Source organism: Ambystoma mexicanum, chromosome 8 (assembly GCF_040938575.1).
Source record: "Ambystoma mexicanum isolate Mex_15411 chromosome 8, UKY_AmexF1_1, whole genome shotgun sequence".
NCBI lineage: Eukaryota > Metazoa > Chordata > Amphibia > Caudata > Ambystomatidae > Ambystoma > Ambystoma mexicanum.
In genome coordinates, this window is record NC_090929.1 from 1,727,558,806 (window position 1) to 1,727,571,374 (window position 12,569).

Here is a 12,569-nt window from a genome sequence, read left to right on the forward strand (position 1 = left end):
ACAGAAATGCAACAGAAACTGACAGTAAATCCTTCAAAGAAAACAAAAGAAGCTAAAGCTTCATCAATTACCACAAGCAAAGAACCACCTATTATGGAAAGTAAACCAGGTACTTCTTCAAACAAGGAACAGAAAGGCCGAAAAGTGCACTCAGATACAGAACTATCTGGTCCATTCACATTTTCAAATGAAAGTGGTGTAAGTTGCTACGCAAATGTAGCAATGAATATTCTTTTTCAAGAACCCTGACAACACGTACAGTGTTCACGGAATAAGACAAGAATTCGACTATTGTCTTTGGAAGGGTGAGATTCACTCTAAATACACAAGAAGATCCATAAGAATGTCTAATGTACTTACTACAAGTCCTGGAAAACAAAAGCATCTTCCAGATTTCATACATGCACTCTCTGCAGCAATGTGATACAGGAACAAATCCCTAATGAGCGATTTGTGTAGGTATCCATACCCAATTGTGAATCCATTTCAGCAACTTCTACAGAATGTAAACCATGGCAGATTATGTACTATGTGCAGTTCAGACAATCGCTCCACCTCACTGATACAAACACATAGTAACTATATAATACTTATGCTTCTACATTACAATGTAGATGGTACCAAAAACAACTGCAAGCTGACTGGATTCATACACGGTCAAGTGTCACTAGGAAAAAAAACCTTTACAACAATAGGTATAATCTACCTTGCAGGAGCTACAACCAATGCAGGTCACTACACTGCATACATTAAAAAGAAATGTGGATGGTTGTAATGTAATGATAGCACCTTTACTATAAAGCAGAGATTGCCAGCTAATCTTACAAATGCGTATTTTGTCACAACTCAGATTGTTTTCTAGTCGTTGCAGATAATACCTCCCCACTCTTTTGGGGAAGTTACCTTCACTCAGGGAATATGAAATCTTTATGGTGATGTGCCAAAGACTCCCCCCCCCCCCCCCCAAGAGCTCAGCCTACAGGAATCAATACACCTGGCAGGCTGGGGGCTTGAGTGAAAAGGCAGGAGCAGAATCGTCAGAGCTAGAGGGACAAAGAACAAAACAATTGTTCAGGAAATGCAGCCATGTAGTGCCGGAAAACAAACAGCCAACACCGCCCACAATTACCCACTCTTACCTGCTCCGTAGAGACAATATACCAGTAACCTACTAGTATCGAATGCAGAAACAAGGAGGGTTTATGGTGAAGGAAGTGTGTGCCAGTATTCCAGGAACATCAATGTTAAAGAAACAAAGCGTCCAAAAGGTGCCCAGGAGCAATCCAATGTTCAAACAGCAAAGCGTCCCAAAAGGGGTTCAAAGCAATCCAGTGTTAAAGCAGCAAAGCGTTCCAAAAAAGTGTTCAAAGCAATCCAGTGTTAATGCAGCAAAGCGTCCCAAAAAGTGTTCAAAGCAATCCAGCGTTAATGCAGCAAAGCGTTCCAAAAAGTGTTCAAAGCAATCCAGTGTTAATACAGCAAAGCGTCCCAAAAAGTGTTCAAAGCAATCCAGTGTTAATGCAGCAAAGCGTCCCAAAAAGTGTTCAAAGTGTTTGGCCAAGTAATAGTAGCAGACAAAATAAAGAAATGACCAGGGAAGCGAGCGTTCACACCACGCTAGTTCCCTTACAGAAATGTTCGGGTTATCAGGTCACCAAAACCTAAGGATTCGGAAATGGGAGGTCAATAATGAGAAAGCCGGGTTCGTATAATCCAAGGGGGGGCAGTCGAGAGAGGCAGGCGTCGGGAAACAGACAAGGGCAAGGCAGAGACAAAGACTTGGTTCGAGCGCCGAGTAGTCGGTAATTAAACAGGAGTCCGGAAACAGAAGTTCGTAACTAACAACAGTTTAGGAGCACTCGATCTCCGAATATATGGCATTTAAATACGGTCCACAAATGAAGGAAACACAACAACATAGTCCACGTGTGTCACGTGACTACAAGTAGCGGGAGTTGTGAGAATTGTAGTCTCAAAGAGCTCTGCGTGCCAGATAGCACTCGGACAAACGCCATGGTAGTCTCCAATTTAACCAGGACATGACATATTTAATCTTCTTAAAGCCAAAACTTAATAACTAACGTGTACTTCAACATTACCAAAAAATGAAGTGAAAGACTACAGTTAGAATACGCCAACAGGTATCTAACTGGCCAAGAGTGTATTACAACGACACAGTAAATGAATATCACAGATCCGTAACCACAAATGCACAGTTAGAATACGCCAACAGGTATCTAACTGGCCAAGAGTGTATTACAACGACACAGTAAATGAATATCACAGATCCGTAACCACAAATGCACAGTTAGAATACGACAACAGGTATCTAACTGTTAAAAATCGGCAGCAAGGCAACGAAGATAACATTAATCAGAAAGAAGAAGGAAACAGTCAAAGAAAAGAAAGAAATAGTGTGTAGCACAGCAAATAAAGGTTTTTTTTAATCCAAGGATTTTTTTTCCCCCAGACCCAAGGATTTGAAAAACAAACACAGAAACTGAGCAAAATGCACAGTACACTGGTTTGTAAACTAAATATGAGGGTAAAAAAAAAAAAGCTAAACAGTCTATTATACAGTGTAACAAGTCTTCTTAAAATGCAAACACTAACATGCTTTTTTCTTTTATCACAGAAATTGAAAAAGTATCGTTCCGCCAAGTGCTAAAGTCGTGTACGACATATATGGATTCTGAACAAAGTAGTATAATTACAGTCAGATCATACATATGCGAATCTACACGTCTTACCTATGGCAATAATATGCTGTAGTGGCTGTAGGCTGGCCCTAGCATCTTTGTTGTATAACCTACCACCTACACCCTATGGCCAAGCAACCAAGACGATAGGTCCTACCTGCAACCATTGCTGCATATCAAAACCATGGTGCTTTTAATTTGACTACTGATAAGTTTACTCTTGGGTGCATAGCCTGCGGCCATGCACCCAAGACTCTAGGCCCTGGCCACAACCAGCACAGCATATTACATCCATGGTCGCTTATATATCATTAACACACCCATACAATCAAACATTGTAAGTGGACCATGTACTCAATTCGTACTCGGCACTCTAGGCCCTGGTCACACCTACCAGATACATAATCGAATGCATGGCTGTGATGAATGAAAGTGATGTCCTGCAGTGCTTGTGGGCAGGGTCTACACTCTTCGGTGTGTGGCCTACAGCCTTCAGCCATGCACCCAAAAGGGTACGTCCTGCCCACAACGACTGCACTATATAAAATCCATGTTGGCTTATAAAGTTATAGCTTATAACTTTGTTCTTGGGTGCATGGCCTTTGGCCATACACCGAAGACTGCAGGTCCTCCCCACAACCACTTCAGTGATGTGCGGTAGTACGGGTGTATCTATAGGTGTGGTATGCTTCAGTGCTTTTGGCCAGAGGTTGGACTCCTAGCTGTATGTGCATAGATAATGGAAGTTATGGCTGTGCAGTGGCTTAGACCTCCAGTGCTTATAACTGTGTTCTTGGGTGCATGGCCTTAGGGCATGCACCCAAGACTGTACACACTCCCCACAATGAGCTAATCCATAATCAATACTACAGGTGTTGCCATGGGTGTGACATGCTGCGGTGGTTGTGGCCAGGGCCTAGAGTCTTGGAAGTATGGCCACTGGCCTACGGCCATGCATCCAAGACTCTATGCCCTGGCCACAACCGCCGCAGCACGTCACACCCATGGCTGCGTTCAAATGAATGGCGTACGCATAGGAAAAAGTAATGTAAATACGGCATGTACTCAATTTCAATGTTCGGTAACAGCACACTTGTCCTTAGAACAATTTCAAGTTCCCTGTGCACAGCACGGACGGAAATGCTACGCTTATTAGACCCCTCATTCTCTGTACGTATGAACATCCCGAACAAGGCGGCCATAGAAAGAACATCAGGAACACTTACCGCCAGAACATAAGCAGTTTTTCACCCATCTCTTACTGTCTAAAACTCCCCAAGCACTTTGACACAGCAAAATAGGTTTCGAAATAGCTTGTTGCGCTGGTACCCGCTCCGCGGTCGGCGGATCCAAGATGTCGGGCGCATCCAAACAATCTGACGCTGTACACGTCTCACTGCAGCCAATCGGTAGAGACGTCGCGTGTCTGCGGTCATGACGCCAGCCCCTTAGCCAATCGGTGTCTTGTCCGTGGAGCGAACAGAGAAGTGTGACCACGGAGAGGACATAGATATCACTCATTTTTTAATACCTACTTTTTGGTAATTTTTTTTTTTAAGTACTGCACGGAAAGTCACCAAATTTACAAACGCATGCTTTCGGGCCCAAGCCGCTCCTCCTGCCACAAATTTTGTGAAAATCCATCCAGCGGTTTGGCCTCTAGCCGTGCGCAAAGTTTTTCCTCCATTCAGTCTATGGGAAAAAAAATGTTTTGGGACCCCCCCCCCTATAACTTTGCCCCCCCTGGACGAATCCTCACCAAAAATTCAGAGTGGCCCATATACTTTTATTGCAAAGTTTGGTGAGGATTCGTCCAGGGGGAGCGAAGTTATAAGCTGCCCAAAAAATGCTCTTCCTATGGAAACAGCAACTTAACCATAACTACACGTGCAGAGGAACGTAGAGGGAATGGTACAAAGTATTTGTTACATTAGTAGTAACAAAAGGGGGGAATGTTGGGGGAGAGGTGGCATCGTCCCACCCCCTGTATCATTCCCTAGCCTGCAGACCATGTTTAAGCTAAGGGGGGCAGACACCCCCATTCCTGTCGTACATATTCACGTATCATAATACTACCCAGTACGCCCATAGCCCAATGTATGTTAGGAGAATGTATGTATGTGTTTAGAAACTCCATTTTGTGTCCTGCCGTCCGCCATCTTTTACTAGGACCAAATTCTCTCTACTGAGATGTCAGCTCTCCCTTCCCCAGCACCGCGTACAGACAGCCCACGACACCTCCACCGCCTGCCAGCTCCGCACAAGCCTTGGTCTCATGGAAGTCCAGCAATTTATTGTTGCAATTAGCTAGTGACAGAATGTGCTCATTGCAGAGTGAGAGACCGGGGCAAGCTCTAAACCCCCGTGCCCATCCATCTCCATTGACTTACTTGTGCCCTCTCTACTCCCTCCCTCACAGGCCATGATCCACTGTCCTCCACTCTCTTTGAAGGTAACTGCTTGCAGGACCCCTCCCAAAAGACAGACCAGAGTATCCACAATATACTTAATCCCGTGCAGCAGTATATTCTCCTCTAAACTAAAATCTGTCTATATATTTGGTTGGAGCGTAAATTACAGATCAAACCCCACAGATAAGGCACCTGGGAGAGGGGCCCAGTGCCACTGAACCCCCCCATAAAATGCGAGGGTTAGAATGCCCATATATCTGTGACGTTATTTTGGTTCATAATGTGCTGCCTGTGTATTGTGTGACAGAGCGGTCTTGGGCAGCAGAGTTCTCTGCTTCCATTTTATATCTTATATACATTTGTTTCACTTTTAATTACTCTCCTGGTCTCGTTCCCTAGTGGGGCGTGTCCTTTATTTTGGTCTAGTGGATATACATGCATGTTGGACAGTAACCTTCACAGGCGGCAGGCCAGTTTGTCAGAGGATGTACAGGCAGCACGCCATTTCCTCTCAGCCACCCTGCACTTGCGTTTAAGGGTGACAAGGTCCGAGTCGTACCAGGAGTTGCACTTGGCTTTGGGCTTAAGGAGGATCCTCATGACAGGGGTAAGAACATCAAGATTATCAGATATAGCAGAGTGGAACATTGAGAGGGCTGTGTCAGGGTGTGAGTCAGCCAAAGGGGGAGGGGGAGGTGAGAAAGTGGTGGCGAAAGCCTCAACTGACACACACGCTTCATGGGTCGGATAACCTAGAAGGTAGGTGGCAGTGCTGTAGTTGGCTTGGCCTGCGGGGTTGAGAGAGGGAGCTGGGAGGAAAGGAGAAAGTGATCACTCCAGGAGAGAGGAGTGGTGAGAGAGATAGAAAGTGGAAAGTCTGTAGAGATCAAAACATCCACAGTGTGCCCTGCAGAGTGAGTCGGGCCAGAGGGGAGGATGGAGAGTGAGAGTCACAGAGGTCGTGAAAGAGTCCAGAGGAAGGACAGGAAGCATCCAAGTGGATGTTAAAGTCTCCAAGGAGGAGGAGTTGAGTGGTCGAGACCAGGAGGAGAGGTCCGCCCACTCAGAGAGGAAGGAGGAGATCTGACCAGGTGGCCGATAGATGGTAGCCACAGTAAGGGAATGGCTAGGAGAGAGCGAGACTGCAGACAAGGCATTCGAAAGAAGAGTAGGCCTGCGTAGGAATTACAGAGGCAGGAATCCACTCAGGGAACATAGGGCTACACCCCTCTGGAACGGTTGGACCTGGGCACGGAGAGGATCTTGTAGCCATCAGGGAGGAGAGTGTCAACGCTTGTGACAGAGCTGGCTGTGAACCATGTCTCGGTGAGACCGAGGACACCGATTTTAATCGATCAATTTTAATCATGAATTCATTGGGCCTCATTATAAGCATGGCGGTCCAGGAACTACGGTACGGTAAGAATGCGGTACCGTAGTTCCTGTACCGCCATACTACGAGCTGTTCTCGCAGGTGCCTGTCAGCACACCAGGTCTGGCCTGGCAGGCAGAGCACACCCGCAAGCGCAGAATGTCGGATGCACGTGCCGGTGGTGCATCCGACGTCCCCATTCCCATTCAGCCCTATGGGGCTCAAATGGGAATGGGGACCGACAGGCACAGGCACACAGCAATGCAGGAATTATCGGGTCCGGCAATGTCGGGATTACCCGGTAATTCCTCATTGACAGGTGCTGGAACGAATGCTACTCTGGCGACAGCCGTGCCGGTTATACCAGCACGGCTACCGCCAGAGTTGTAATGAGGCCCATTGTCTTATTAGTATGTACTTTTATGGTTCATTAACTGAAATAAAGTTTATGATGACATCACCCAGTGTTGCCTTAGCTGCTTCAGTTTACTTAGACTCCATCGCCCTCCTCCCTGGCCCGTGATGTGTTGGTCATGTGCTCAGAGTAGTTCCTGGGCACGGGCCGATCTAAGAATACCTGCTAAATGTGCTTATCTGGGAGGTTTTCTATATTTTGTTCCAGCGTACAAAGGTTCTCTGGGATGATGGTGCACCCTGTGCATCCCTGCCCCTGCAAGGCCTTCGTTCATGGTTCGGCTGTAGCTTGTTTGTGTTTTCTTCCCCCCTGGAAGGAGCCCCGTCCCCCTTGGTTTACTCTTGTAGGTGGTAGATGCGCCCCCCTATCTGGCACTGAATTAGCACCTTTATTACAAAGGCTGCAGCAGGAGGGGGAAGGAGCAGGAGCAGGAGCTGGAAGGCTGGCACTACTAGCAGAAGTAACAGAGCACAAGGCTGGCAGTTCGTTAGGAAGTGTGACCACTATAGGAACGCATGTTCTGAGAGGGTCCTGTTTTCCCAAACCCTGCCTTGCTATTGTTGCACTGAGAAAGAGGTGCTGATAGTGAAGGTTTTCAGAGGTGCGCCTAGTGGCTGTAATTGCAAAGCCGTGACTGTGCAGATGCCCGAGGCCTGTAGCAGAAAGCAAGCCGAGGACCAGGGGAGTGAAGCAGACTCCCAGTTGGCATGGCCGGAACTGAGACACCCATACTGCAGAAGGATGTGGGACCCAAGTGTTCCCAAAGCCGTGGAAGAAGTTGGGAAGGTGAAGCAGCCAGCAACTGCAGTGTTCCTGAAGCTGCTAAGTGAAGCTCCGCGTTCAGGTTCACTCAGCAAGCCTTGCCAGTAATGAATTTTTTTTATTTTTTTTTATTTGGAACTCACAAGAACTGGTTCAAGACTTTTTCTTTTGAACATTTGGGGAAGTTGACTTTGGACAATCCTGGAGAAGGACTGACCCAGGACAGTTGAAGAGCATTCAATTACTGGTTAATTGTCGTTTACACTTTTATGTTGTTTATGGATTACTTTGAATGTTTTGTTGTTTAGTGTGAGGGTCAGTTTGCTTATGTTAGGAGTTATTCCCTTAGCCTTTAGAGTAGGTAGGGAATTCCCTGATATAGTAGGATTAGCAAGGATTTATTTGAACAATTTGTCTTTAATAAAATGTTTAATTGTGAAAAAAGCACAAGCAGTTGTCTGCCTCGCATTACTGACCACTCACAGAACATACCCCACAAGGAACACAGGAACACAGGAAGGTCATGCGTACTGAGGTGAGTCTACATCCGTTCTGCCATTCAGTGTGGGGTGCAGAAAGGCCGTCCTTTCTCCGGCGTAATTTCTCAGGCATCAGTCCTGCGAGGCCGTGAATGGGGTGGTTTGCTGCCCCATAAAGCACTGTAACAAATCCATGTAATTCGTCCCCTGCTGGGACTTAACTGGACTGTGCTGGAGAAAGAGAACTTGAAAAGACTTTCAGACCACTGGATTAACTGTGCATCAAAGGCAGGGAGCCCTCGGAAGGTAAATATAACCGAGTGGGGGTCAGAAACCAGCCACCATTCGCGTGCAAGAACGTGAAGCCTCAATGTATCTTGGTTTGATTTATATGTTTTGTTGTAAGTGGTGGGAACATATTCTAGGTTAACATAGGCTTTCGGGCAGAGGACTTTCTTTTTTTTCTAACGCCTTCCAGACAAGCACCCTCTGACAGTTTCATTTCTAGAAAAGGGCCAAGATCCAAGACCTAGGGACAATGCATGTTTACAGCTGGTAATAGAAGAAAGCCAGTCACAAAGCCACCTTGTCCGTCTGACCTACCACAGCTCTCATGAGGGAAGTGTAACTTGAATGGCCCCAGGCCAATCGCAGGCCCCGCTCACAACCTGATCACAGCCATCACACATCCTCCAAATCCCGGGTCAATAATCAGCCCAGAGAGAACAGAAAAAGAAGGGGCAGACTGCTTCTGGACTGGATGCGTTTTGGGAGTGGAGCAGCTAGCATGCTCTCTAAAAAGAGGACATTTCACAGAATACTTTCCAAGCCTCTTGCTTTGGCTGCAGCTGGCAGGTCTGCTTGAAAGCTCTCAGGTTGCTTTGATCTAGCACTTATCAGTGGTGTGGTGGGCCCGTTGTGGCCGACCCCCATGTTCCTGAATGTTGAGTTGGCTGCAGGTTCCTTGCACATGAACAATGGATCACTCTGTTTCTGCACGGACAGCAGCTTTGCAGTGCACAGTGTTCCTGAACCTGCAGTTCTGCTGTGTAATCTCGTTTGGGATAAAGCACTGATCCCAGTTCCAAGTCTGCGGGGAGATGGCGGTGTCGTGGTTGTGTCTGCCCTGCTTCCTTGTTTACATGCTGTTTATTTAGTGCAGTGTGTCTACTGGCCACTGCATGTTCAGCCATGTTTTGCTTGCCTAGGTTTGCTATGCACTGGACCATCTAGCCTTTGTACAGCATTGTATGATCATTTCTGTCTGGCAGGTGATGCAAACCCTGCTGCCAAACTAGATGGGGGTTCTTGCCCTGGTGAATAGTGTCTTTAGGTTACTTTTCAAAATACCACAAAACTCGTTAGTCCTGGCTGTGTAACTTGTGCTACTGAGTATAATCTTGTAGGTTACCTTACACAATATTACCAAAGTGGTCAGCTCACAGAGACCGGTTTATTGCACTCGTTCCTCCCATTGCTACTGTGCATTCCACCTTCTCCTGCTCTCACTCACATGCTTCACTTTTATTGCACAGGGTTCTCCTCTCCTTGGGTGGCAATTACGGATGGCTCTCTCATCCACAGAAATCACCACACTATAACAGTGTTTCTTGCTCTCCCTTCAGCATGCAGGGGAGGGGGGGGGTCGAGAGATGGCTTTCTGGATAGTAATGGCTGCCTGCGTGGTCTGTCACATGCTCTGCTCCTACTGTGTCCCACACACTGATCTTACACTTCTTGACTCTGTGTGAGAGAGTGTGTGTTTGAGCTTGCTCTCCTCACTTACTTGGGGAAACGTTAATAGCCGTTCTTCTCTCAGACACCTGGTTGTCAGTGGGCGATAACTTCTTCTCTTCTTTGGCTCTTAATGAAAAGAGCATGGCAGCAATAACAGGGCCTGTTTATAAAAGAATATAAAAACATATGTGCTATACGTCCTTTTGTAATATTATGTTGCTTTACCATGAGGCATACATTGCTTGGCAGACCTGAACTCTAGACAATTGCATGAGAAAGAACAGCAGTGAGGAAAATAATTAGGTCCAACTTGGTTATAAAGAGAAAACAAACCACACTCTAAAGAAAAAAAACGAGAGAAACCAGTTTTAGGGCTGTGAAAAAGTCCTGGTTCAAAATACCCCAACGACCATTAAAATATGTTTGCTGAAGCAATTAAGTAAATGTTTATAGGCATAACTCGCGGAACTGTACATGTATTTAAATAGCAAGAAACCCTTTTACAGGCAGCTCGGTGGCGTGGCATTGCCATGCCTGGGTGCCTTACAATATTACAGGATCAGCGGTGGAAAAGACATCCAGCGGGCGCTCAGGCAATAATAGATCTAGATCTAAAGAACCCCATTAACAGTGTAGAGAACCCCATTAACAGTGTAGAGGACTTGAATGCAATAGGGCAGGCGCCAAGCCATCGGCAAGCGAGAAGGCAATGGCGTGCTTTGTGCATGTGGAGAGCTTTGGGTTGAGTGCATTTTCTCATTTTCTACCTGGCTACTAGCTTGCAACTTTATGTTTACCTTTGTTCCGATAGGCAGTACATACATTGATAGACCGGGGAAGGGAAGAGGCAGGAATCGGCTGAAAGGGAATAGAGAGGCCAGCTCAGTGCTCCTTCAAGTGAGAAGAGATGCCTTTATAGTCCAGATTGCAGGCCTCATATTAAGTGGGGATAGGCTTGAGATCAGGGGGTAGCACGCGGAGGGCAGGAAACAGAAAGCTTGAAGGTAGCTGCAGTCAGAAATTGAGTTTAGGAGGCTGGGGGTGAGGCAGCCATCTGCATCAGCAAGCAGGCAGAGTTAAGGGGTGTTTGCTGATGTGACTCGCCCAATCCCCGTGGACCTTCAATTCCATATAACAAGGATTCCTTTGATGGAGGAGTTCGGCATTCTGGGCACAGACCATTTGATTCGTTCACAAGCGTATGCACCACAAAGGGGAAATATAAGGTTAGGGTGGAATTCCATGTTGATGGTCTTTACTAACTGTATTCTGGCTTTCATGGTGACTAGAGGGAGTTCTATCCAAGTCCCGTTTCTGAATTTTGTGTTGTAGTCTTTCGTAGTGTTGACAGCCAATCAAGGCCTTAATGGGGGTTTTGTTGACATCGGCCCATGCTGACCCCACAAGGCACATTCTGTCTAGGCATAGACCAGTGCAAAGTATTTTGAAGTTACACAAAGATTTCCATCTGCATCCAGTGTGGTGGGGTCTGTGTGTTTGGCGGTTTATGGCCTGCCTTAATTTGCTGGCCATCCAAACCTTCCAATGCTACCTGGAGAGTGATGGTATGGGCCTTTGTCCCCACTTGAGTGGTCTATTGGGAGGCAACATTGGAAGTCTACTTGCCTGGAGGCGTCCTTACTAGTGTATCATTGTTACACTGTTACACTACCAGTTCTAGTGTCAAGAATCATCACTTAACCATCACTTAAGATACAAGATGGGGTATTTTTTCTTGCAAACCAGGGGAGAGGGGCATGATCAGTAATCAACTGGAATTGTCCTTCTTTAGGCGATACCTATGGCTTCCACAACCCTCTTTATAGCATTCGATTCTTGTTTAATAAGTTGTAATTTGATTGTTTTGCAGGGGCATTGCTTTGCTTGGCAATAAACTGAATTTAACTCCTGGCAGTCAAAATGCCACTGGCAATCCTAGGGGCCTCTTTTTTGGTTGTTGACATTGCTTGCTTAGCTTTCATAGAAGTTCTCAACACGTGGCTCTTCATCTCTGGCAATACTGAGCATCACCACGCCTGGTACCTGGGGCCTTCTGGCGCTATGGCTGGCGTCAGATGCAAAGATCTTTTCTAAGATCATGTTAGGCCCGGCCATAGTCGGGCAAACCCCCTTTCTAGGCGGTTGGGAACTTTCTGGATACTGCTCCTGCATCAAATCAGGAGTCTTCCCTAGAGCTTGGGTCCCAAGAGCCTACTGTCTTGTTGTACCTCTCCTTGGACACCGCCGCCTCCTTCACACACACCCCCCCTTCCTTTTTCTGGTCTTCAACTTCTCCATCTCCTTCTCGCTCATCTTTCCTTCTCCACTACAACCTGCATGTCCTCCATCCTTCTCTCCCTCACCTTCTACTCCTCCCCTGGTGTTGACTTTTAACCCCATTTCGATTTCTTTCTTCCCACTGATGTTCCAATGTTCCTCCTCTTCCCCTTTGTCTGTGAACCTATTCCCTCCTCACTCACGATATTTCTCCGTTTTACCACCTCTCCCACTCTTCTCTTCCTCTCTGATGTTCTCCCCTTCTCCGTTCTGATCCTCCTCCACCTCTACTCCCTCCTTTTTGCATCTTTCCTCCCCACTGCTCTACCAGGCACTGTCCTTCACCACATGTTTCCAGCTCCTTACACCCAAACTCCTTTGTCCCCCTCTCGTCTTGATTCTTGGCCAGAATCACCT

At 46.6% G+C, this 12,569-nt stretch overlaps 1 protein-coding gene across 1 annotated transcript in view; it reads right to left on the reverse strand.

Moving 5' to 3' along the window:
* The window catches only part of LOC138473372 (zinc finger protein 75A-like), a 277,160-nt gene that overhangs the window by 151,660 nt on the left and 112,931 nt on the right, over nt 1-12,569 (reverse strand). Inside the window, exon 3 of the mRNA XM_069612061.1 lies at nt 9,925-10,035. Within this exon, the coding sequence (XP_069468162.1) occupies nt 9,925-10,035 (111 nt within the window). The remainder of the gene's footprint in view (nt 1-9,924; nt 10,036-12,569) is intronic.